Source organism: Callionymus lyra, chromosome 8 (genome assembly GCF_982586985.1).
Source record: "Callionymus lyra chromosome 8, fCalLyr1.hap1.1, whole genome shotgun sequence".
Classification (NCBI taxonomy): domain Eukaryota; kingdom Metazoa; phylum Chordata; class Actinopteri; order Syngnathiformes; family Callionymidae; genus Callionymus; species Callionymus lyra.
This window is the reverse complement of record NC_141825.1, coordinates 7,709,375-7,737,194: the sequence shown is the minus strand read 5'-3', so window position 1 is coordinate 7,737,194 and position 27,820 is coordinate 7,709,375. Positions and strand designations below refer to the sequence as shown.

At 43.0% G+C, this 27,820-nt stretch overlaps 1 protein-coding gene across 2 annotated transcripts; it reads left to right on the top strand.

Annotated features, from left to right (window-relative positions):
• Window positions 1-259: 259 nt before the first annotated feature.
• On the top strand, window positions 260-27,820 carry LOC148073526 (filamin-C-like). 2 transcript variants are annotated; one of them, XM_087798197.1, is made up of 45 exons: window positions 260-864; window positions 4,267-4,515; window positions 6,460-6,557; window positions 9,471-9,621; window positions 9,902-10,020; window positions 10,100-10,177; window positions 11,005-11,167; window positions 11,260-11,460; window positions 12,766-12,903; window positions 13,116-13,242; window positions 13,307-13,443; window positions 13,518-13,711; window positions 14,274-14,387; window positions 14,458-14,601; window positions 14,731-14,854; window positions 14,991-15,151; window positions 15,224-15,314; window positions 15,478-15,647; window positions 15,723-15,840; window positions 15,929-16,191; window positions 16,266-16,863; window positions 17,181-17,354; window positions 18,262-18,424; window positions 18,621-18,949; window positions 19,018-19,141; window positions 19,206-19,362; window positions 19,438-19,627; window positions 19,703-19,726; window positions 19,796-20,037; window positions 20,113-20,212; window positions 20,985-21,254; window positions 21,329-21,502; window positions 21,568-21,735; window positions 21,881-22,084; window positions 22,154-22,306; window positions 22,372-22,494; window positions 22,580-22,828; window positions 22,899-23,168; window positions 23,240-23,377; window positions 23,434-23,549; window positions 24,949-25,081; window positions 25,150-25,326; window positions 25,394-25,612; window positions 25,889-26,116; window positions 27,359-27,820. In XM_087798197.1, the coding sequence occupies exons 1-45, from the start codon at window positions 489-491 to the stop codon at window positions 27,544-27,546; spliced, it is 8,127 nt and encodes a 2,708-aa protein (XP_087654323.1). In that variant the 5' UTR covers window positions 260-488; the 3' UTR covers window positions 27,547-27,820. The 2 variants fall into 2 exon arrangements, with proteins under 2 accessions (XP_087654323.1, XP_087654322.1); XM_087798196.1 differs by having other exon boundaries at window positions 19,206-19,627.

Below are 27,820 nucleotides of genomic sequence, written 5' to 3'. Positions count from 1 at the left end.
TTGTTCAGACCCACGAGTGACCCGCATTCACAACAATCAGTAACTCCCCCACCTCCCCCTCTACTCCCAAGTAGGAGCTCCTAAAAAAGGAGTCTGCAGCAACTGTTGGCCTGCTGCTCTGTGACCAATCCCCGGCCTGTAAACTGACTCCAGTGTCCTGGTACTCGAGCAAATAGACGATGATCACAGAGCCCCAGTGACGCGTGGCTCCTTTATAAACCCATCTCTGCCCTCCCTCCGCATTCAGGTTCAACTCCGGCAGCGACTGAATTGGAGAGCCGACCACTTGTCGAGGAGGTGCCAATTAAAAACCCGCCGCCATCTTGATCCATCACTGTCTTCTTCGCACGTACGTCCCAAAGTTCTTACAGACGGCTTGTAAAAAGTCCCGAAGGCGACTCTCGACACCGACCCGACAAAAGTTCTCGTTGGATCTTGATTGGACGGCGTCAGCTGAGGTATAAAGAGCAGCCACGGAGAAAACCGTCATGATGAGCAACAACTACAGCGACGACCAGCCGCCGCCTCAGTACTACCAGGCCACGGACTTCGGGGAAGGCGAGGACGAGGAGATGCCGGCCACGGAGAAGGACCTGGCGGAGGACGCTCCCTGGAAGAAGATCCAGCAGAACACCTTCACCAGGTGGTGCAACGAGCACCTCAAGTGCGTCAACAAGACCATCACCGACCTGCAGAGGGACTTTACCGACGGCCTCAAGCTCGTCTCGCTCCTGGAGGTCTTGAGCCAGAAGAAGATGTATCGGAAGTACCACATCAGGCCCAACTTTCGTCAGATGAAACTGGAAAATGTGTCGGTGGCTCTGGAGTTCCTGGACCGGGAGCACATCAAGCTGGTCTCTATCGGTGAGTTTTTCCACCTACACAACTCAGTGTTTGTATTAAAAAGTAATTGTTGATCACGATAAACTGTAGTAACAAGGATATATATGTGTAGTATTGTCAAGTACTTGACTCTGGTGTTGTAGAATTTACAGACCACATGACTCTTGACAAAGTCGTAACTGCTTTCATTTGTTTTCAAACTAAAATATGTCTTTAAAAGCTGCTGGACTCACTGTATCCCCACGTCCTCAGTCATCACAGTGATATCATTGTTGCTTTAGTGGCGGAGGAGGTGATGACTGCTGTCATCTAGTAGGCGGAGGCCAAATTGCAACACAAAAATGAACAAATGCCATGGATATATTCATGTTAATTGTAAAACCAGTTGAATTAAATACACTTTATTCAATTACAAACCATAAAATAACTATGATTTAAATTTGATTTGAAATTTCTTAAGAGAAACATCTCGAAGTTTAAGTGTGTCAATATTTTCTTACAGCTAAACCTCACTTTGTCTGTTTTTGTGAGTGACGCACAGTAACATGGAAACTTGGTACTTCAGGGCTCGTGTCGGAAAAAGGGATTCCTGCCATCCCATAATTGTTTTGAGATATAAATAGCCCAGAAACAAATTGACACCAACAAAAAGCCGAGCCACTCTCAGGGCCAGAACCAAGAGAACGATTTCCTCACTAAACAAACACATTCTGCAGCTGTCGCTGAGGAATGTAGTTGGTGAGTCGTCCAACATCTTCAGGGTCTGACTGTTCACCAGGACCTGCTAATGACACACACTGAGGTGCAGGTCGCACACTAACATGCACAGACACACACCGAGGTGCAGGTTGCACAGTAACATGCACAGACACACACGTGCTAAAACGTCAAGTGTCAAGTCTGGGTGTCAAAGGTCAACTGCCTCACTGACCTCTCATCAACACCTTGGGGTGAGAAGAAGAAACAATTCTGGAGTTTATGAGGTTAAATAGGATAAACAACAAATAAACCACCCCAACACACACACAGAAACACAAACAAAACCACCCCGACAGATACACAGAAACACAAACAAAACCACCCCGACACATACACAGACACACAAACAAACCACCCTGACACATACTTAGAAACACAAACCACCCCGACACATACACAGAAACACAAACCACCCCGACACATACACAAACAAATAACCCCAACACATACACAGATACACAAACAAATAACCACAACACATACACAGAGACACAAACAAATAACCTAGACACATACACAGAAACCAAAAAAAAACAACCTAGACACATACATAGAAACACTAACAAACCGCCCGAAACATACACAGGCGCACAAATAAACCACCCCAACGCATAGACAAATAAACCGGCAGAGAGACAGAAAGACAATCAACGTAACAAAGAACAAAACAGACAGGACTCAATCAAGGAAAATAAATAAATACACACACCAATCCATCAGAGAAAAAGAAACACACCAGCTCATAACACAGGTCAAACACACACAAACACATTAAAAATACCAGCTCTAAACATGACCAAAAAACAAACCTATAAATCACCCCGACACAGGAACATAAAAAGAAAAAAAAAAAAAACAATTACACAGAAACAAATTAACACCCCCAAGAGTTAAACACACTTCCGTTACAGAACATAAACAATCATCATCATCATCTTCATCTTCATCTTCATCTTCATCTTCATCTTCATCTTCATCTTCATCTTCATCTTCATCTTCATCATCTTCTTCATCATCTTCATCATCATCATCATCTCCATGATCATCATCTTCATCTTCATCTTTATCTTCATCATGATCTTCATCTTCATTTTCATTTTCATTTTCATTTTCATCTTCATCTTCATCTTCATCTTCATCTTCATCTTCATCTTCATCTTCATCTTCATCTTCATCTTCATCAGCTTTATCTTTATCTTCATCATCATCATCATCATCATCATCATCTTAATTTTCATCTTCATCTTCATCAGCTTTATCTTTATCTTCATCATCATCATCATCATCATCATCATCATCATCATCATCATCATCATCATCATCATCTTCATCATCATCATCTTAATTTTCATCTTCATCTTCATCTTTATCTTTATCTCTATCTTCATCATCATCTTCATCAGGGTCAGAAGTCTCTCAGAGATGCAGCACTTGAGTCTCACTCTGACAGAAGAATAACCTGATATCATCATAAGAGCCTCATGTGGTCCAGTCTGTCTCTGTGACTGTTGTGCCGCTCGCTCGCCTGCACGTCACACACTCTGATCAACGAATGTAGCACTCTCCCGAGTGCTGCACCCTCGCTGAGAGGTCTGCGCCGTAGACTCTCGTGCGCTGCAGGTTTTTTCGATGATAAAACACTCAAAAGAGATTTGATGAACTTCACCTCTGAGGGCTGCAGGAAATCAAGCGCGACGATGAATCTAATCTGATTTATTTCAGACCTCCACATTCAGAGTAATTGAAAACCAAGTGGTATTTATGCAGGGAGGCGACCCGTCAAACACATCCTCAGCTGTCACCGTCCCCTCCATTGTGACGGGATGACACATCGTGGAGGCTCCTCAGCCAGACAGCTGTCTGCTGGGAGGAGGCAGCGAGCAGCATTAAATTCCTGTCCCCTCAGCAGTCAATCATGGCGGCTGACATCTCAGAATAGAAGAGAAACTTGTGTCCGATCAGAGGAGACGTTTGAACGCTTTGTGTTCCTCGTCCAGGATCGGACCATGTGACGCGGACGCTTAATCGGAGTCACAGGGGTTTGGACCTAAAGTTAACATTTTTGAAAGGAGCACTGAGACATCGCACACCTCTGCCAAGGGCATCATTTCACATGACTTTATAAAACACAAATGAATCTAACAACTTCCTGGGGACCACCGGTGTGAATTAGATTTTTATTTCATGGATTTTCTCTGTGAATTTAGGTTATTTTTGTTGAAATAATTGGGGTGTCTTGCTCTGCATCACTCATAAAAACGTGAAAATATCATGTCACACACCGTCAGTGTAAATTTGAGACCTTTGATCTGATGTGATTGACAGTAGATAACTTTTTCCCGAACGGAATTCAAACTAGCAACTACCATCTCAACAGTCACAGGTTTTACTCGATGCTAAAACAACTTTGTTGTTGTTCCTATGAAACTATTATCTGCTGTGAACTGGACACCACATTTTCCGAATGAGATCTCCAGAGGGATTAATAAAGTCTATCAAATCTAATCTAATCAATCTAATCTAATAAACGGATTTGAAAAGTCGAAGTTCAAAAATGTCTGAAGAAGTCGATGGAATATGATTGAGTCGACCATGACACACTGTGACAGATGTTTCTACAAACGGAGAGAACATGGTTCATTTTTTCGTGTCGTTTCTTCACAGACAGCAAAGCCATTGTGGACGGGAACCTGAAGCTGATCCTGGGTCTGATCTGGACCCTCATCCTCCACTACTCCATCTCCATGCCCATGTGGGACGACGAAGACGACGAGGAGACGAAGAAGATGACGCCGAAACAACGCCTGCTGGGCTGGATCCAGAACAAGGTTCCTCAACTTCCCATCCACAACTTCAACAAGGACTGGAGGGACGGCAAAGCTCTGGGAGCTCTGGTGGACAACTGTGCTCCAGGTACGCGCTCGACCCCCAAATGTATACTTATAATAATATATAATAGTGGCATCGGAAGATTGAAATAATGTCACACATGTTGAAACTAGGATTTATTTTAAATCATTTAATTTAAAATAGTTTAGAATATTTTATATACTTGACATTCTTATTCCAGTAGTTCAAAAACACATTTTCTAAATTCAATGTTTTTTATATATTTATTATATATATATATATATATAACCTAATTGTTGTATTAAATTTAAATGGATATGAATTTAAAAATACGAATTTTAGACAAAAAAAATAAAATAAGTAGAATAGCAAACTATATGTGTAAAAAATTATTATATATAATAATAATAACAATAATATTTTCGAGTTTAATTTCTATTATTAAAAACAATTAAATGCTTTATTTCAATAAGATACTAGATACTAGAATTTAAAAATATTTTATGATGACACTGATATACTTTTAAGCTTTTGAAAGCTTGGTTGGTTGTTGTCTTCGGTTTCCATGGAGACGTGTGTTAGCCTCAGTATCACCTCCTCAAGAGAACGATTCTCCGTCGCTCGGAGACCAAGGACATTATTTGCGTCTCTCACGCGTCCAAAAGTAAGTCTTGACGTGTCTCTGGAGAGAAGGAAGTGTTCGTTGGCGTGAAGACGTGTCAGCTGTCCTGCACTGACTGAAGCCTTCACCGACTCCAACCCTCGGGTCTCGACTCCCTCTCGGCTACAGAACACGTCCAAATATGACCAACGCTCCGGCTCCACTGTGGAGGGCTCGCCTGCACAACATGAGAGACAAAGAGTGTCAGGGTTCTGTAGATGTCTGAGGAGCTGCCAGGTGAAGGTTGAGACATGGAGGAGGAGAGAACAGGACGTTCGGCTGTGTTTACGAGGACCATTGATCATTACGAGGACCATTGACACACACAGGTGTTAAAACTGTCCTCAGAAGGTTATGCTGCTGCTGCCAGAACAGTCTGAACGTCTCAATACAATGGGATCAAGAACAAATGTCAGGATCGAACCCACGTCGTTTAGAAAGTTGTGATGAGAGAATCTCTCAATGTTAAGGTGCAGAATAAGACTGTCGGTCCCTGAACGCAGCAGCGACAGAAAGATGCTACAAACTAGAAATATCAACAGAAATATCTACAAAAAAAACCCAAAACAAAATATAGTTATTTCATAATATAACCTCAATAATTGTCAGTGGAATTATATACGTATATACTTAAACTCCATATAGTACTTTAACTGGGAATGTTGAAGACAAAAATACTGCATATCTAACCATAAGGATACATTTAAAAATTAAAAATAAAATGTAAAAAAAAACGGTGATGACAGTTTGTTTCAGTAAGTAAGTTAGTAAGTAAGTAATATTTATATAGAGCTTTTCCAGACCATGGTCACAAAGCGCTTAAACAATGAAAACAATACTCAATAAAATATACACTTAAAAGGTCAAGATAACACCGAGAAGTACTACCACATTGATGTTATTGATCTGCCCCATTAGAAATATATTAAATACAAAGATATTAAAATGCTAACCCAGGCTAGCAGAAAAAAAACATGTAAATAACACAGAAAAGTGTTCATATATCTTATCTCGACAATTATCAGGTCACAATGGAAGAACATTTAAATCTGAAATATAACAAGACAGACATGTTTTTCTCATTAATACTTCACCTGCTTCATATACGTGTTATAATCGAGGATTAGTTTAAGAGGCTCGTGTGTTTCTGCTGATGGATCTCATTGTCCCTGAACCCACCGTCGCTATGGCTAATCCAATATAGGTATTAGCGGCCGCGGGCGAGCGTCTGCACGTGCATGAGCTGCTCGGACTGAGGTCACGTGATGTTGTGGTTGACGGTTGTTGAAGACGGTAGTGATGTCATAATTCAGCATCAATCGACCCTCTCTCTGCCTTTGCCTCAGGTCTGTGTCCAGACTGGGCAGAGTGGGATCCAAACCAGCCCGTGGAGAACGCCAGAGAAGCCATGCAACAAGCTGACGACTGGCTGGGCGTGCCTCAGGTAAGAGGGTTACCCGCCCCCCAACATGCTAATGCTAATGCTAATACTACTGTTCTATGCAAGTTAATTTCTACTGCCTTATTAATGAATAATAGGGAAATAAATCAAAGAAAAATAATAAAATTGAAAATAACTAAATAAATAATCTAAAAATATATATATATATATTTTTCCAATTATGCATGAAATAGTGATGTCGATTCTGGACAGAAATTATGTTTTTAACTGGGAAGTTATTGTTACCTTGTACAGAACCTTAGTGTTGCACCTGTGACTGCAAAAACTCATGTTAGATCCTGTAGTTTTGGCATCACTGACTTTCTTCTTTTAGCTCTTTTTCTGAACATCTTTCATCCAAATTTTATTTATATATTTAGTTTGTTTTGTTGATTTTTGTGTAGTGGGACTGTGATTAAGATTTTCATTAAATTTTCTTAATCCGTTGCATCTTAAATCAAATAATTATAAATAATAATATTTGATGTAATGATATTTGTTCCCAAACCATCCAACATTGAACAAAAATGTTGGGAATGTAGAGTTAAATTCGCACGTACATTCGTTTTCTCTTCTTGTAAGTTTCAACAAGTACTCTTGGTTTTCCGTGCATGATGGAAATGAATGCAACCACCACATCCAACCCACTGTGGTGAAGCACTTTGGTGGTCATGTGGGCAGAAGCCATCGCTCTGTTGCCCAATAAATGTTGTAAAGAACACAAATCTAGAATCGTCAAGTCCTGGATGAATCTCAGAAAAAGTAAAAATATTTTTATATTTTTCTGTTGCTTTGTTGGACAAGTTGCTGCTGGTGTTTTATTAGCAACAATCGCCCTAAAGCCTTCAAATATAAGGACACAGTTATTTATATAGACCTAGAACAGAACCAGGAAATAAAGAGTTTAGTTCGGACATACATTCATTTCCTCTTCCTGGAAGTTTCAAAAAGTACTTTTAGTTTTCCGGGCCATAGTGGAAATGAATGCAATCACCGTCTCCAAACCTCTCCCATAGAGCTGTTTGGTGTTCATGTGAGGATCATCCATGGCCTGGAAAGGTAGCTTGAGAGTTCTATGAGGATATACAATCACATGAAGTGGAAATAACTGTTCAAATCCTGTTAAATCCTTCAAAAGGTGCAGTCGTTTCACGTCAGTGAGTCGACTGTTGATATGAAGCCCCGTGTTTCTCAGAGTCATCCTGCTGTAGAGCCCATGAAATATTTATCAGCTGACTGGCTCCTAATATTGCCATTTGTCTAATTCGTGGCTCTCCGTGAGCGAGTGTGTGTGTGTGTGTGTGTGTAGGAGTCTCATTTGAGCGTTTGTGGAGGTGTGAGATTCGGTCTGGAGCAGAAGGTGTGAATGCATCAGAATAGCAATGAGAGAGTGTATTGTCGGAGAGGAGCGTGGTAATGAAGCCTCGCTTGTTTGCTTGTGTCATGAGAGACGTATGCAGGGTTCGCTCCACGAGGCGTTGGAGAGTTCGTCTTCTCCCCCTTTGGCTCGGAGGGGGGCGACTGGATTCCGGCACTCTGTTGCAAAGGAGATGTGGGAGAGGTCGTGTTTAATCCCGCTGGCTGGCTAATTGATCCTTAACCCCGCCGTCCCGGGGTTATATATAACCAGCCGCAGCACGGCTTTGTGTGATGGATGGTGAAAAAGATGCCGGGAGATGTTTGGCGGGAGATAATAGATTTGTTTCGATCTGCGCCTTCAGCTCCACGAGGGAACAATCGCCAATGAAACCTTCGTTCATTCCATGTTTCAGGATCATCATAACTTAACCGAGATTAACCGCTATTGATTTGGGATCTGAAAATGCATTTTCATGAGGTGGTGATTCAGAGAAAATATTGCATCTATTTAAAAAATATTAATTCTGATAATATAACACGGTACAATGTTTTCCTTTTGAAAATATCAGCAATAAAACCGAAATATTCAGATAGTTTTGTGTCATCAGAATATAAAATTTCAAAACTTTGCGAGTTTTACTTTTTTTTTTTTTTTTATAGAATCATTTTTGAATAATTGAATTAAATCATTTATTTGTTAAAAGTTGAATTTCTTTTGTGTAATTTAATATAAAATATTTTTGTATTGTTTTTTTGTTTACAAATTTAGTTTAATGTTTTAATTCAAATATATAAAATGACAATTTTTATCTCAACGTATTCTAATTTGTAGCCTTTTATATTACATATAAAAAAGTTGGCACTATTACACCAACAATTTATTTTTTAATCAATGGAATTATAGTATCAAAATCTATGCGTAAAAAGAACAAAAACTATTTTCACTTTTTTAAATAACTATAAAAAATAAAAAAATATATACAAAAAGTAACCATTGAAGTTGACACTATTATAACATACATAATATATTGAATTTAAATTGAATTTTGGAATTCAAATATAAAACACTATCTATAAAAAAGGTTTTTTTTGTACCAAACTTTAAATTCAATTTGTTTAAATAAATTAAATTATTGAAAAACGATAATTAAATAGAAGAAACATCTTAATTCCCAAAGTCTGAAAAGTAAAATTCAACATTGAATATTTCTGATGACTGTGATGTACTCATACATTACTTATATTCTCATACACAGCCTTGCTCATGAACTAACAAAGTAGGACACCCACACTTGTTTGTGTCCATCATGAGGTGAACGTTTCAAAGTCTGGCGTGTGACAGTCAAGGTTAAATATCAAACCCATCCCAAAGGGATTAAACAAGCATATTGTCCTCACAGAGCTGGGATTGACAGCGTGCCTGTGCCGTGATGTTTGTTCCTTCTCTGGCTCAGTCAATTGAAGTCATCAATCTTTCATTTCCCCGTCTTTCAACTCCCGTCTTCTGACGCCCGCGGGTCCCGTTTTGAAAGCTTGATCTTCCGCCTCTGTCTTAAGGTGATTGCACCTGAGGAGATCGTGGACCCTGACGTGGACGAGCACTCGGTGATGACCTACCTGTCGCAGTTCCCCAAAGCAAAGCTGAAGCCAGGAGCTCCTCTCAGGCCCAAACAGCTGTTCCCCAACAAAGCCAAGGCCTACGGACCAGGTCTGTGAAGCGACAGTAACGTTGTATATATAACACCTACTATAATGAATATTTCATGATGTTCACTTTCTTTGTGTTCACCAAAAAACACACAAGTGTGTATGTGTGTGTTGGGTTGTTGTTGTTGCTTCCCAACATTTTATGATTTTCATCACGGATGTGCGAGCGTCTGAAATCTCAAATACCGTCTCATACATTATTGATTCTGGTTGTGAATGCATGTTGATGAGAGCGGAGACCACAAGAATCCACGACGTTTGTCTCATTATTCACACGGCAGGTATCGAGCCTCAGGGCAACAAGGTGATGCACCCGGCTGTGTTCACCGTGGAGACCCTGGAGGCAGGAAGCGGGGAAGTTCTGGTTTACGTCGAGGACCCCGAGGGACACACGGAGGAGGCGAGTCACGAGACGTTCGAAGAATCAATCCTCAAGTGCATTGACCTTATTATCATTTGTTCTTCTTTCTCTTCACCAGGCCAAAGTCAAACCCAACAAAGACAAAAACAGAGGCTACACTGTTACTTATTTACCAAAGGTTGCTGGTCTGCACAAGGTACAGACGCACTTTCTTATTCTAATGTAACATCATTATTTTAAATATACTTTTTAAATGATATATCAACATGCAGTTGATGAGGTTTCATGAAACATATGATGAGGTTTCATGAAACGATTGATGATGTTACATGAAACAGATGAAGATGTTTCATGAAACAGATAATGAGGTTTCATGAAGCAGTTGCTGAGGTTTCATGAAACATATGTTGATGTTTTTAATGAAACAGATGAAGAGGTTTCATGAAACATATGTTGATGTTTCATGAAACAGATGATTAGGTTTCATTTAAACAGATGTTGATGTTTCAGGAAACAGATAATGAGGTTTCATAAAACAGATGAAGATGTTTCATGAAACAGATGTTGAGGTTTCATGAAACAGATGTTGATGTTTCATGAAACAGATGATGATGTTTCATGAAACAGTTGATGATGTTTCATGAAACAGATGAAGAGGTTTCATGAAACAGATGATGATGTTTCATGAAACAGTTGATGATCTTTCATGAAACAGATGAAGAGGTTTCATGAAGCAGTTGCTGAGGTTTCATGAAACAGATGTTGATGTTTCATGAACAGATGAAGAGGTTTCATGAAGCAGTTGATGAAGCTTCATGAAACAGTTGATGATGTTTCATGAAACAGTTAATGATGTTGCATTGCAAAAGAACGTAATGAGCTCTGTGTATGTTCAAGTTAATACATTGATGGTAGATTTATTTCATTAATTTGTTAAAACATCACAAGACTAATGTATTATAGAACACATTATTTAAGGTTCTGTTACACTAGTAATAAACTTGTAATGACATGTTATCCCAGGTGAAGGTGCTGTTTGCTGGTCAAGACATTGACAAGAGCCCCTACATGGTGAACGTTGCAAAAGACTTGGGTGACCCCAGCAAAGTCCACGCAAGAGGACCAGGTCTGGAGGCAACAGGGAACGTGGCCAACAAGCCGACCTACTTTGACATCTACACGGCTGGTAGGTACCTGGAACCTCATTCACAACCAATCCAAAGAAAAACTCAGATCCATGTTTTGACAACGACTGATGGAGTTTCCTGTCACACCAAGGCGCCGGTAATGGCGACGTCAGCGTGGTGATCGTTGACCCTCAGGGCAAAAAGGACACGGTGGAACTCATCCTCGAGAACAAGGGCGACAGCGTTTTCCGCTGCACCTACCGCCCGGTGACCGAGGGCCCGCACACCATCCACGTACTGTTCGCGGGCCAGGAGATCCCCAAGAGTCCGTTCACAGTCAACATCGCGGAGGGTGAGCCATCCGTCTGTGCCATAGATTACTGTCAGGCAATTTGATTTCTTAACACGCCTCGTCCGGGTTGATCCATCCATCACAATCCACACGCCTGTTTCTTCTCTCTTCTCTCTCTTTCTCTCTCTCTCTGTCCATATAACAAACCTTCCTGTCTGTTATTTCTAGCTCCTTCCAATGTTGCTCACACAGCAGCCCCCCTGCAAATAGCCCCTCAATCAGTCCGCACTCCGCCTGTACCAATGGGTGACAAGGGGGCTCCACCCCAAAAACCTGGTCGGCCAAGTTAGTATAGTCTGACTAGAGCATCTACTCTTGGTCAGATCTTCCAGTTTCCTGCCCTGTCGCTGTCTTTTTTCGTGCCTCTATGTGCTTTTGTTCAATTTTTTGGGACGAAGGGTTTCCTGCATTGTTGAGCTGCTCAATGTGGTTGCGCTGGTTTCACCGCGTCGGAGATTGTTTGTTCGTTTTATTGTTTGATTCTCTCACATTTTTACACTTGACTGCTATGATTGTTTTCGGGAGCCTGAACTAATTCCATGTCACGAAGGTGTCAACAATCGTCAATGTTTGTTTATGGACCATTTCCTAGTAGATTCAAATTCATTTCAACTTTAAATAACGTGTTTTTCGGATATAAAGCCAACTGTTACGAGATTTAACTCTTTTACAGTTACTCTCAACATTGTTCAGTTGTAACACCTCAAATACACTCAAATCTTCAGTAGTCAGAAGCCTTAGTATTGCTCTGCGAAGCTCCTGACTGCTGTAATGCATCAAGAAGCTGTGGTTTCGTAGATTAAAAAAGTCGTACTAAAACATTATGATAGATTTTTGAGCGTCTTGTGCCACATAAAATTGGTCCAAGGTCAGTCAGAACAACCACAATTAATACGTATCGGTTTTGAAGAAATTGAGGGATTTTAAGTGCACCTTATAGTCTGAGAAATACGGTAAACATCCATATATTGAATTACAAACATAGTCACAGTAGTAGTTTGGTTTCATTGTGTTGACTTGCTTGCACCGTTGACATGTTTGCCATATATTTGCTTTGATATGTCGACATTTATCATGGACTGACTTGAGATTCCCTGAGAAATGTGTCACTTCCTGTTCGTCCGTTCTGTGCGATACGAACCACAACAGTCGTGGTTCTCAATGTCAAGGTCTTGTCGGCTCGACTTCATCGGAGCTCGTTTGAGTTTGAAGATCTACTAACGTTGCTGTCGACCGCTGCTTCTCTCTGTTTCCTCGCGCCGTTGAAAAGCTTCTCTGATTCACCCTGGTTGGTATTCCTTTCAGCTTTGAACCCCAACGCCTGCAGAGCTACCGGCAGAGGCCTGCAGCCTAAAGGCGTGAGAGTAAAGGAGGTTGCAGACTTCAAAGTTTTCACCAAGGGAGCTGGCAGCGGAGCGCTGAGCGTCTCAGTCAAAGGACCAAGTGAGTCAGACAGCGAGCGATCGTTTCACTTATCCTTGCACACTTTTTCAATCATTTTCACTGTTTATAGTTTCTCTGAAGGGCTTGCCTGCACACAGGAGGACGATAAATTGAAAATTAGGATGCAGAAAATGTCTGCTCATACTTGCATCACTTAGGTGAACCGGGTGGCTGAGAAATAGACTTTTAAGTATCTATTCTTTTTCTTCTAGCTGGAGCACAGGAGCAGGTGAAAGTAAAGGATGCGGGAGACGGCGTGTATGAATGTGAATATTATCCGCTCAAGCCTGGCAAGTACGTTGTCACCATCACTTGGGGAGGTCAACCGATCCCTCGCAGGTAGGACCCTTCAACAGAGCCTTTTTGTCGAAATGTTATTTATGGCTTCTTGTGATTTCCACAGTCCATTTGAGGTGGAGGTGGGTAAAGAGGCTGGTTTTCAGAAGGTGAGGGCCTGGGGTCCAGGTCTGAAAACTGGAATGGTCGGAAAATCCGCCGACTTTGTGGTGGAGGCCATCGGTACCGATGTCGGCACTTTGGGTGAGCGCAAAGATGCGGGAGGAAAGAAGTTATAAATAACATTCTCATTGGTTTCTTTTCTTAATATGTCTCAGGATTCTCCATCGAGGGCCCATCGCAGGCTAAAATCGAGTGTGACGACAAAGGGGACGGCTCGTGTGACGTGCGTTACTGGCCCACTGAAGCTGGTGACTACGCCGTCCACGTCGTTTGTGATGACGAAGACATCAAGGACAGTCCATTCATGGCCCACATCCTCCCGGCTGCCAACGACGTCTTCCCGGAGAAGGTGATTGACAACTGAAAAGTGCTCGCACTCAATCAGAAGATATCACTATATAGAGGGAAAAATGAACTTTTAGTTGACAAAACTGGATGATGTTAAAAGAAGAATATTTTTTTTTTTTCGAAATTAAAAAGCTTAACAGAAAATAATATATGAGACCGAAGATCATGTAGAAACTAAACATTTTATGGGATTAATGATTTATTATTTTCTTTTAAATGTATTTATATTCTCTAAATATGACTATATGGTTTTTGTTTTAAAAATGTAGTCTTTCTTTTGTATCTATTGCTGCTCAAAAAAAATTAAAGTAAATATAAAAATATATTTGGTGAAAGGAAATGGCTAAATATATATCAGATGATAAAAAAAAAAAAAGGTTGTATAAAATATGATACCATAAAATAATAATTTTAGGATCTTAAGAGACAAGAGTTCTTCAACCTCACACAAACAGATCGCCTCCATAGACAGTGAATCTTTATGAGAATCATTAATGCAGATGGTAATAAAGAGCATCCTTGAAATGTTAATCGGTTGTTTAATCAACATTTCTCGTCTTCAGGTCAAGGCCTTTGGACCAGGTTTGCAGCCAACAGGCGTCGTCATCAACAAACCAACCGAATTCACCATTGATGCCCGCATGGCCGGGAAGGGTCACCTGAAAATCTATGCACAGGTAGATGCTGGTGCAATTCCCAAAGAACCTTTCAAAACTGACAAACTTTTTTGGTTCTGTTCCCACTCAGGATGCTGAAGGCCACACCATCGACATTAAAATCAACGACAAGGGAGACGGCACCTTCCTGTGCGTGTACACCCCTGCCAAGCCTATTAAGCACACCATCATCGTCACCTGGGGAGATGTCAACGTGCCTAATAGTCCCTTTAGGGTGAGACACGAGGAAATAAACACAGACGGGGAACCCTGCATTTTTCAACACTGCATTAATTTGCTTTCATAATTAAATCAGGCCAAAGTCGCGGCAGCATCTGCCTCATGTGTACTCTGGTTCATTTAGGTCCTGGTTGGAGAGGGATGTCACCCTGACAAAGTCAAGGTCTATGGGCCTGGCGTGGAGAAGACGGGGCTAAAGGCCAACGAGCCCACCTACTTCACAGTGGACTGCGGCGAGGCGGGTCAAGGTGAGCAGATAGGTGGTGCCAATTTGTCCTCATGCTAAAAACATTGAAAGTACAGAAGAAATAAAATGTTTATTTATACCTGAGAGCATATTTAATATGCATCCCGGTCTGACCTTCAACTCCAATCCATTACAAGGCGACATCAGCATCGGGATCAAGTGTGCCCCGGGGGTGGTCGGCCCTGCTGAGGCAGACATCGACTTTGACATTATTAAGAATGACAACGACACTTTCACTGTCAAGTACACGCCGCCCGCTGCAGGACGCTACACCATCATGGTGCTGTTTGCTGAGCAGGTAAGAATCAAGGAACAGATGTTAAGTTCTTACGTCTCGCGTTTTCCACTATTGACTTATCATCTTTGTTAGGAAATTCCTGTCAGTCCATTTAAAGTCAAAGTGGATCCGTCTCATGATGCCGGGAAAGTCAGAGCAGAAGGTCCTGGACTCAACAAGACAGGTGAGACATAATATTTGGTCATTCTTTTTTCAAAGTTGAAATTTTCTTGAAATTACTGACTCCCAAGTAAAATCTCTTACTTGACATGTATATTTTTTATTAAAATGATGAAAGAATGAAAGTTTTGAAGCCACATTTAGTCAGACTGATCGTCGTCTTTCAGGAGTGGAGGCGGGAACACCAACACACTTCACCATCTACACCAAGGGAGCAGGCAAGGCCAAGCCTGATGTACATTTCGCTGCAGCTGGACCGGGAGAGGCAGTTCGTGACTTTGAGATCATCGATAACCACGACTACTCCTACACTGTCAAATACACAGCACTCAAACAGGTAGCAAAGACTTCTATTTTTCATCTCTGAGGCCAATGTGTGACTCCTTGTTTAACCAAAAACTGCACTTGATAGGGTAACCTGGCCATATCAGTAACTCATGGAGGGGATCCGATCCCCAAGAGCCCCTTCCATATCACTGTGGCTCCTCCTCTGGATATTGGGAAGGTGAAAGTGGAAGGTTTGGATACAAGTGAGTTTAAAACTTGACCGTAACAAATGTTTTCGTTTAATCCAAGAAGACATTTTACTGATCATCAATTTGATGTTTGCTTTGATAGAGGTGGAGGTTGGAAAGGACCAGGAGTTCACGGTGAACACCAAGGGCGCTGGTGGACTTGGTAACGTAGGTGTAAAAATGACATCGCCTTCAGGCCGACCAATCCCATGCAAGCTGGAGTCAGACAAAGCCAAAGGAGTTCACAACGTGAAGTATATTCCACCAGAGGAGGGACAGTACAAGGTTGATGTCAGCTATGATGGGAATCCAGTGAAGGGAAGTCCCTTTGGGTTGGAAGCTGTGATGCCAGCTGATCCCTCAAAGGTAGATCAACTAAATTAGATCGACAATATATTTTCTTTGTTGTTAATATGTTTCTTTAATCTATTTCCATGTAGGTCCGAGCATACGGCCCTGGCCTGAAAGGGGGCGTCGTAGGCAAACCTGCTCCATTCACCATTGACACAAAGGGAGCTGGTGCTGGTGGGTTGGGCCTGACGGTGGAAGGTCCATGTGAGGCGAAGATCGAGTGCCAGGACAACGGAGATGGCACCTGCTCAGTGGCCTACCTGCCCACGGACCCTGGAGACTACGACATTAACATCCTGTTCGCCGAGAAACACATCCCTGGCTCACCGTTCAAAGCTGCGGTACGCCCTGCTTTCGACCCCAGCAAGGTCACGGCAAGCGGCCCTGGCCTGGAGAAGGCCAAAGCTGGGGAACCAGCCACCTTCACTGTGGACTGCACCCGGGCAGGCGAGGGCGAGCTCACTATTGAGGTTGTGTCAGAGACCGGAGTGAAGGCCGAAGTGCACATCCAGAAAACCGCAGAGGGAACCTTCTCCGTCACCTACGTCGCTTCTTTCCACGGCAGCCACACCATCACTATCAAGTACGGTGGACACATGATCCCGCATTTCCCAAAGGTTCTGCAGGTGGATCCTGCATTGGACACTACTGGTGTGCACGTTTATGGGCCTGGAGTGGAACCAAGAGGTAATAAGGAAATAAAAAAATACCTGTTACATTAATGTGTATTGATCGAGACGCTAGTTATTAAATTATTAATCTACATTAATGAAAAGGTTATCACATTTCAGTTGCTGCTAAGATAAACTCTTCCCACAGGGAACTCATGAACAAATGAACTCTATATCTGAATAGCAGTGGAAAATTGGTAGAAGATAAGACCTATAATTTTCTGGCGAATCCTCTGATTATGGAGTTAAACTTGCATTCAGCTGCAAAGACACTGAAACTTCTTCCATTCGGCTTTTCATTTAAATCAAGTTTTTTTCTTCTTTTTTTTAAAGGTGTTCTAAGAGAAGTCACAACCCACTTCATCGTCGACGCACGTGCCCTCAACAAGGTGGGCGGAAGTCATGTGAAGGTTCGCATCATCAACCCTTCCGGCACCAACACAGACGCCTACATCACTGATAAGGGTGACGGCACCTACAGAGTGGAGTACACAGCCTTCGAGGACGGTAGGAATGAAATCGACTTCAATGGCGGGAGATTTAACAAGAACAGTATTTATGTTGGTTAAAATTGTTTTGGGTGAATGTAACAGGTGATGGTGGAAAGAAAGCAAGAGACTATAAAGCAATACAGAAAGAGACGAGAGTATAAATACAGGATGATGCAGTGGAGCAATGATACAGGGGGGGAGCAGCAGGCAGACAGGCTTTATAAATAGTCTTTTTCTGGAAGCTCTTAACCAGGCAGGTATGTGTGCTAAAGGCTGCTGGCACACACGGATACAGCCGTGGAATGACAGTGGATATTAATAGAGATCTATAACACAAAGCAAAGAGATCAGAGAGCACTTCTGCACCACCAGGCAGGCTCGGATATCAGAGGCGAGCGGCTGTGAATCTGACACAGAGCCTGATTGAGAGGGAAAATGTTGTAACAGAATAATGAATAGGAAACAGATGTAACGTCTTGTATGCATCAGTAGAGCGTCTGCACTTTAGATGCTGTCTTTTTGTAAATAAGCAGCTGTTCATTGCCCTAAAAAGGCAATCCGATGGTAACGATAAGCAAGAGGTATTAACAATTCATTTTTGATGGCTTTAAAAAGGGCATCGCTGAGATGCGTCTCCCAGGTTTAAGTACAGCAGGAGACAGCAATTGTTTTCACATCAAAAGTTAGCCCTCATCGAATATACATTAAAGTGAGAGAAACTTTTCCTTATGATGTAAAGAATGTTCTATCCTCAGGGTGTACACTGGCTTTAACACCAGCCCTCACCCTTTCTCCACACTCGTTGGTGTTCTGGGAGATATTTCTCCTTTATATTGTTGAAATAAGATTGAGCTAATGGTTTAAAGGTATCTTATGAACAATGATGCTACAGTGCTAACCTCTATACTTTCTATCCTACCCAGGGATGCACCTGATCGAGGTGTCGTACGACGAGGTGCCCGTACCCAAGAGTCCCTTCAGAGTGTCAGTTGTGGAAGGTTGTGATCCAACCAGAGTCAGAGCCTTCGGTCCCGGTCTGGAGGGAGGAATCACCAACAAACCCAACTGCTTCACAGTGGAGACCAGGTAGCATGATGTTCAATGGTTTCTAGTGTTGTTAGGCTTCGAAGACCATAATCAAGACCAAGACACTATCAAGACTCCACGAAGGTCACAAAGACAGAGACTTAATTGTATTCTGAGTTGGACCTAGACTGGTTTCAAGAACAAGTCTACCATTTTGTACAACAAACATAGTAACATAGTTTTGTTCTTGACTCAGGGGTGCTGGCACTGGTGGACTGGGTCTGACTATAGAGGGCGCCTCCGAGTCAAAGATATTCTGCAAGGACAACAAAGATGGCAGCTGCAGCGTGGAGTATGTCCCCTTCACGCCAGGAGACTACGACGTAAACATCAACTACGGAGGACACCCGATTCCGGGGAGTCCGTTCAAAGTGCCAGTCAAGGACCCTGTAGACCCCAGCAAGGTGAAGTGTTCTGGACCCGGACTTGGCTCTGGAGTGAGAGCACACGTTCCTCAGGCCTTCACGGTCGACTGTAAACAGGCCGGACAGGCGCCACTCGACGTCAAACTTTTTGGACCCTCAGGTAAAAACAATAAAAACAACAAAATACTCACGAAAGCACGAAATTAAATCTGTGTGGAATCATTGAAGGCAACATGGAGCCAGTTGGCGTGAAGAATAATGGGGACGGAACCCACACAGTTCACTACACCCCAGCCCAAGATGGACCTTACACTGTAGCTGTCAAGTATGCCGACCAGCAGGTCCCACACAGGTAGACCAGAAAGACACTTACAAGTCTATCTGTTTGGCCCAAACTCAAATGTCCTGTGTCACAGTCCATTCAAGGTAATGTCCAAGCCTGGGCATGACGCCAGCAAAGTCCGTGCCAGCGGCCCGGGTCTGGACACTAAAGGTGTTCCTGCCAGTCTTCCTGTCGAGTTCACGATTGACGCCCGGGATGCCGGCGAGGGACTGCTGACGGTGCAGATCCTGGTGGGTGACCACATTCGTCCGGTCGTGCCAAAAGAGAAATCCTCAAATATACGTGGAATGTTTTTTTTTTCTCAGGATCCAGAGGGGAAGCCGAAAAACGCAACGATCCAGGACAACCGTGACGGTACCTACACCGTCTCCTATGTCCCTGATTCAACTGGACCTTACACCATCACAATCAAATACGGAGGCGATGAGATCCCTTATTCTCCCTATCGGATCCAGTCCGTGCCCACAGGGGACGCCAGCAAATGTCAAGTGACAGGTAACATAACAGTCGGTCATTAGACTCATCAGAACAAACGTTAAAACATAATGTCTTCTCAACATGTCTCTCCAGTGTCCATTGGCGGCCATGGCGTGTGTAAGTAGTTCATGCTTTAATGACCTGTACAAAGGAATTGTATTTGTTAAAGTGTTCATTATTTTACAGCAAATCTCCAGAAGCTGCAAACCTCTGAGGACACAGTCATCACAGTGGATGCCAAAGCTGCAGGGAAAGGAAAGGTGACCTGTAAGGTCCTGACCCCGCAGGGGATGGAGGTGGACATGGATGTGGTGGAGAATCATGATGGAACATTTGACATTTACTACACGGCCCCTGAACCCGGGAAGTATGTTATCACCATCCGTTTTGGAGGACAGAACATCCCCAAGAGCCCCTTTCATGTCGTGGTGAGAGTTGTTATCCAAAAAGTAATAACTTTGTCTTTGTTCGGTTGAAAAACAAACTTATTTTTCAATCCAAAGGCCTCGAATGAACCAGTCGCGCCCAGAGACACTGTGGACCCACTCTTTCGTCCTGTTAACTTCCTCGTCCCATTCACACCCCAACAAGGAGAGATTACTGGTACGGCTGCATGTAATATTCACAAAGAATATTTGGAAAAACATACTGTGATCCCACATGTTCATCTTAAGTGTGAGAGTAACACTAGCTTGATTAGAACTAAGGAACACACCATGAGCCAAATTTGTTGTTTCAAATTAATTTAGTGAGTATTTAATATTACTTTTAATTGTTTATCCAAACTGATTTTTTTTAGGTTAAAACTGAAATAAGTGCTTTGGTTATACACTGCTCATGCAACTTAACAAAGATGGCGTTCATTGCTAGAAAGTTGCAAATGTATTGAAGCAAAGCATGAATTTTTTTATCACATTTTTTTTTGCTATAAGATACTTGAAACCTTTGTGTATATTTTGAGTAATCACGTTTATAAGTGATATCCTCCTGCTTTTGGCATCTTGAAAAGGTGATTCATTATTTTCTTCAATAATATGTTTTGTCATCGTGACCCAGCACACAACTGGTGGCTAATGTAGTTGAATGATGGGAAATATACACGTTGTTTGAACGCTAGATATTTCTCTAATTAATTCAATGAAGTGACCAGAACACAAAATGTAAATGAGGGAGAAAATAAACGAGGAACATGAATGAAGTAGAAAAAACAGTACAGACCCGTGGAGCAGCTGGTGGTGTGAACCCAGATGGTAATTTAAAGCACCACAAAAATGCAATTTCCTTGTTCCAGTTCCATTTCCTGACAATTTGATCGACCAATTAACATGAACAAACACCAACATGTTTAAAGTCAGTGACTGATTGTTCCAAACAGGCGAGGTGCGGATGCCCTCAGGCAAGACTGCCCGCCCTCATCTCACTGACAACAAGGATGGCACCATCACCATCAAGTACCAGCCCACCGAGAGGGGCCTGCATGTGATGGACATCAAATACGAGGGAAACCACATTCCAGGAAGTCCCCTGCAGTTCTACGTCGACGCTGTTAACAGCGGAGTGGTGACCGCCTACGGTCCTGGTCTGAGCTACGGCACCGTCAACAAGGCTGCGACTTTCACCGTGGTGACGAAGAACGCAGGAGAAGGTCGGTGTTTTTCTCACCAATATGTATTAGACCGGTGACTGCAAGGTGTTTAAGACTCTCTTCTGTCGATGCAGGTGGTCTGTCCCTGGCAGTGGAGGGTCCCTCAAAGGCAGAGATCACCTGTAAAGACAACAAAGACGGGACCTGCACGGTGTCTTACATGCCCTCGGCTCCAGGGGACTACAACGTCATTGTCAAGTTTGACAACAAGCACATCGCGGGAAGTCCTTTCACTGCCAAGATCACCGGTGAGGATGTCAATAATGATCAGCCATGAAGGATTCCAGACCCACTAAAGTGTTTTCTTATCAAGGCGACGACGCCGCCATCACCAGGACATCCCAGCTGAACGTCGGAACAGCTGCTGACGTGTCACTCAAGATCGCTGAGACCGACGTAAGCTCTCTAACGGCCAGTATCAGAGCTCCGTCCGGCAATGAAGAGCCCTGTTTGCTCAAGAGGCTTCCCAACAGGCATCTGGGTAAGAGATCACACTCTATTTTCAAAAGGATTTACACAATTCTGATATAAAGCTGTTCATGTTAAAATGTATTTCATTAGTGTTTTTCACTTCAATAAAAATGCTCACACTGTGCGTGAAGGCTCAAATCTGTCTGTTCCTTCAGGTATCTCTTTCACTCCGAAAGAGGTCGGCGAACATGAAGTGAGCGTCAGGAAGAGCGGCATGCATGTGGCCAACAGTCCTTTCAAAATAATGGTCGGACAGTCGGAGATCGGAGAGGCCAGCAGGGTCAAGGCGTTTGGGAAAGGACTCGTGGAGGCACACACTTTTGAAATGGCGGAATTCTTCGTCGACACAAGGAACGCAGGTGAGAACTGAAGATAATTTTAACGAGATAAAGACAGTTTTTTTTAACCTTCAAAAATGTCTTTGGCAGGATATGGAGGGTTGGCTCTGTCCATTGAAGGTCCAAGCAAGGTTGACATCAACTGTGAGGACATGGAAGACGGAACCTGCCGGGTCACCTACTGCCCGACAGAACCAGGGAACTACAATGTTAACATCAAGTTTGCTGAAAAGCACATCCCAGGTTTGGTCACTTGTAAATGTGTGCATTAAACGTCATACGTCAATCTTCATCCATTTGTTCTCCAGGAAGTCCCTTCACGGTGAAGGTGACTGGCGAAGGGAGGATCAAAGAAAGCATCACCAGGAAGAGGCAGGCGTCCTCAATCGCATCTGTGGGCAGTACATGCGGTCTCAACCTCAAAATTCCAGGTCAGTGAAAAAGATTTCACGGCTCTCACAGTAATGTGTGGAGCGAGGCCAGCTTTTGTGACTCCACCATTTCTCCGCACCGCAGGAAACTGGTTTCAGATGGTCTCGGCACAGGAGAGGCTGACTCGGACCTTTACTCGCAGCAGCCACACATACACAAGAACCGAGCGCACAGAGATTAGTAAGACGAGGGCTGGAGAGACCAAAAGAGAGGTGCGTGTGGAGGAGAGCACCCAGGTAGGCGGGAGAGGAAGCCCCTTCAGGGACGTCTTCGGGGACTTTCTTGGAAGGGAGAGCTTGAGCAGCTTCGCGGGGATCACCGCCCGACCCGAAGGTTCGGAAAAGTCCATCGTAACAACGAGAGGTTTTAATCTCGATGACTTACTTATGATCTGCTCTCGCAGTCGAGGCCGGCTCTCAGGCTATGACGGCTCAGGTGACCAGTCCTGGAGGGAAAACCGTGGACGCCGACATCGTGGACGGTGGGAACAGCACCTACAGCGTGCGCTTCATCCCTCAGGAAATGGGTCCACACACTGTCAACGTGAAGTACAGAGGGCAGCATGTGCCGGGAAGTCCCTTCCAGTTCACAGTGGGTCCGATGGGAGAAGGAGGCGCACACAAGGTCAGAGCAGGAGGTCCCGGCCTGGCGAGGGGTGTTGCCGGCGCTCCCAGTAAGTCAACGCTCATCTATAAGGAAGACATATTCGTGACATATACGCTGAATATTTTCTTCGACTTTCAGCCGAGTTTAGCATCTGGACCAGAGAGGCCGGCGCTGGTGGGCTGTCCATTGCCGTCGAGGGGCCGAGTAAGGCCGAGATCTCGTTCGAGGACAGAAAAGACGGCTCCTGCGGCGTCTCGTACATCGTGAAAGAACCAGGTACAGCCACGCGCTCAACCTTCCGTCGAGTCAAAGCTAACGTCACGCCTTCTCAGGTGACTACGAGGTGTCCATCAAGTTCAACAACGAAAACATCCCCGACAGCCCGTTCATCGTTCCCATCGCGACCCTGTCCGATGAGGCCCGGAGACTCACCGTAACAAGCCTGCAGGTGAGTTGATGCCTGATGGATCTGAGGCTCAGGGGGAACAACTGTAAATGTTTGTTGTATGAAATTGTCCCTGGAGTGTAATCGAATGAGCCGGACAGGTTTTGTGAAGCCGGACGGTGCTGAAGAGCCGGATTAACTGTCCTTTACTAATGTCGGCCGCTGAGACTCGGCTCCGCGGACAATTAATCAATGTGGTCGTGTTCCTGTCTGAGGGACAGGAAAGTGCGGAGATAAAAAGTCGTGAGAGGATAAACCCGACAGCCGACCATATTGGTTTCCCACTCTACGAGTGCTTGTTTGATTGACTCTCACACTTTCCATTAAAGCTGACAAAAACACCCAAAACGTGTGCGTTTAGCACTGAACAGCAGGTCGAGTGTTGCGACATGTCACTCATGGTAAAAATACTACATGCACTCTTCGAACTCAGTTAAACTGTGAATTCTCAAAAAGACACTTGAACAGATTTCTTGAAGAACAAAGTTCAAACAGTACATTCATTTGTCAACAAAATTATGAGCAAAAATCATATCTCTTCAACAAAGGTATGGTATTTGATTAATACATTTTTATTATTATTAATTCAATAGGTTGTAATATTTCTCATCTAGTCCAACAAATCTTTGTAAAACTGATGCAGTATTTTCTTTAGAATACAGGAGAAAGTACTATATCAAAAACAGGTGCTCCTTGGGATTCACTTTTAAAAATCATTCAGGAGAAGACACTGTTTTGTGAGGCACATGTGACATATTTCCTTCCTTATATTATACTTATTAACTTATTAATTTAAATTGTGATTTGAGTGTGTTTAGTTCTTCCATAAAAGTGCGGTTATTTTTATCACAGAAAGAGTCCAGATTCCATGTTTATGAAAGATCTTACTTCTGTTGAAGACGTTCAGAGGAGATTAATGTTAAATATTGAACTTAAAAGTGACCAACAGTAGAATAAATAACATTAAATCAAAGTGATAACCAAATATACTATATTAACATTTCCATTTATTTCATATAAGGGGTGAAGCCATAATGGACTCTCGTAACCTCTCGTTCCCCGAGATTTCAGAGCAACTTTATAAAGTAATAAGTTGAAAACATGGTCAGGATGAGGGACTTATGTTGGAGAGGAAGAACATTTACTACATGTCAGGAGAATTGAGTTTACACATTTGTTGACCTTTAATTTTCCTTTAGCAGATTTACTCTGTTCTTCACATTTTCCAGTAAGAACATTATAAGTTTGAGAATCGTAAACATGAAGCGCAGAATCATCCTCACATTTATAATGTCACACTGATCTTTTACCTGCAGACTCACAATAAACTTTGACCTTTTCTGTTTCTCACCTCAGCTCACACTATATATATTCAGAGAACATTTCTGCTGCTGTTTTGCAGGAGAAGGATTCTAAATTGGGCCAGGAAGCTTCCTTCATGGTGCAGAGGAACGGCGCTCGAGGTGTGGTCGACGCCAAAGTCCACACACCGTCCGGCTCGTCTGAGGAGTGCTACGTCACCGACCTGGACAGCGGTACGACAAACACCCTGAATCGCTAACTTCCAGAGTCGTCTCACTCCTCTCACTCTTCTCTCCATCAGACAAAAGTTCAATCCGCTTCATCCCCCGCGAGAACGGCGTCCACTCCATAGACGTCAAGTTCAACGGCTGCCATATTCCCGGGAGTCCCTTCAATGTGCGGGTAGGAGACCCGGGAATGGTTGGTGATCCAGGCAAGGTGACTGCACATGGTCCTGGTCTGAAGGGAGGAATCACAGGTTTGTCCATCATATCGCAAACATCCAGATATTTCTCATTTTATTAACACCGACAACCTGTTCTTAGGCATAGCCTTGGAGTTTGTGGTCAACACTTGTAACGCCGGCTCCGGCACCTTATCTGTGAACATCGACGGCCCGTCCAAGGTCAAGATGGATTGTTGCGAGTGTCCCGAAGGCTACAAAATCACCTACATCCCCATGGCGCCCGGGAACTATCTCATCACCATCAAATATGGCGGCCCGCAGCACATCGTGGGCAGTCCTTTCAAAGCCAAAGTCACAGGTTTGTTCCTACAGTCGTCTGATCTGTGGACTCGCTCATGAAACAAACAAAAAAAGTTAAATAATTTTTGAAGTTTAGTCTTCATCTTACATAAAATCCAAGTTATTTTCTCTTTATTAATGAAAAGTCTGTCAGTAAAGGAGCTTGTCCTCGAGTTCACTTTACTTGAGAGTCTCAAAATATTTAACGTTTTAACTGAGGACATGTAATAGCTCCGGGGAGAAGTGAATCTTCCTCGACAGCATGAGTCATTAGAGAACCTTCTGCCTCCTCCAGGGGCCCGACTCTCCGGGGGACACAGTCTGCACGAGACATCCTCGGTTTTGGTCGAGACGGTGACCAAGTCCTCCAAAGTAGGCGGCGCCTACAGCTCCACCTCTTCTTCCTCGAGCACGTCCAGCAAACTGACGTCGGACGCCAGCAAGGTGGTTTGTCGCGGGCTGGGAATTTCGAAGGCTTCGGTCGGACAGAAGAACAACTTTGCGGTCGACTGCAGCAAAGCAGGTGAGATCGAATTAGACGACTGTCCCCGGATTATACAAGTTTATTTTCACTTTTAGGTTTTGTTTCTCAAACACTGTTGACATTTTGGCCGTTATAGTTTGTTTGTAAACAGCATAGCATGAATAATTAATTTTAACATTATATTTAAGTTTGTTAATATCAATAATATTCTTACAATGTTAAAGTATTGGTTAAAGTCAATTTAAAATATATTTAATCTTAATTCTCATTCTGAAAATGTAAAGACCTGGACTTGGAGTAGACATCAATATCACAATGAGCGAAAACGTAAATCAGGTCCCAGTAAATCACAAAAAGCAACAACACACAGTAACAATAATAATAACTCATCAACCGATGTAGTGCTAATGCAGGTAGAACTTTGTTAATATGTTGTAATAGAGCAGAGAATACGTCACTGGTGATTTCAAGATCCTTTCCTTATTCAGGTGCTTAGCTTTAGCCTTGAGCTAACAAGACAATTGTTAAACTTTGGAAAACTCTACTTTTGTCTCAGGGTCAAGGTTAACCGGAGACCCGAAAACAAATGTGTTCCTGGTATCCCTTATGTTGTCTCTGGAGATACCACAACGGTTAAGCAGTTTCCAATTCTACAATGCTCTTGTTAGCTCAAGGCTAAAGCTAAGCTAAGTAATGTCACAGCTGCTTTTGCGTCCAAAGAATGTAAAAAACTTCAGAGCAGCCTCTGAAGACATCTTCGATTCACTCGTAGTTGTGTTTCCACTTTCATCCAAAGGATTTAAATAGATTTACAAAAAGGAAAATACTCCTCAGGTTGACTTCCAACAATGAACAAAGAAAACAACTGTATTTAGTGATTGATGAAGTATCAACACAATTCACAGAAGGAGGAACTTGAGCATCAAAATGATCATAAATAAAAGTTTGTTATCATTAGCATCATTTTATTCCATTAGCACAGAACTTTTCCTGAATAAATGAATTGAAAGAATTTTGAAATGATGTCCTTGGCAGTGGTATACACATTCATAGTGCTCTCTTATTATTTATGTCATGTTTTTAGGCAACGAGACTAAATCAAATCCAAACTTTTAAAAAGGCAGAATAAGTCAAAATAGCTACAGTTCCAGTAAAAGACACAAACTTTACTCAGAGGAACTCGAAGTACATGAAGTTAAAAGAGTGTTTTATCTCACAGAGCGTCGGGACTGTGAGTAAGAGTTTAAAACATAATGAAATGAACCGACTCTCCTTCCTCAGGCACCAACATGCTGATGGTGGGCGTGCACGGACCCCAGGCCCCCTGCGAGGAGGTGTACGTGAAGCACATGGGCAACAAGCTCTACAACGTCACCTACACCATCAAGGACAAGGGCAGCTACACCGTCATCGTAAAGTGGGGCGACGACAACGTCCCCGGAAGCCCCTACAAAGTGGCCGCGCCCTAAAATAAACCGCACCAGTAACCTCGTCCCACTCTCCACCGCTGACCCTGAACACCTGCACGCCCATAACTCACCTGGTCAGCAGATCCAAACTAAACGTGCCAAACTCCGCTAATAAGATGCACTGATAATGATGTTCTCAAATGTTTGAGGAACATGTGGATGTTAAAACGGCTTAATCAAGTGTTTGAATGGTTTTGTATGCTTTGACTTTCGTATATTAACCTATTTTGGTAAGTCTTTGCTGAATAAAGATTTCTCTGTTAACTTTCCAAAA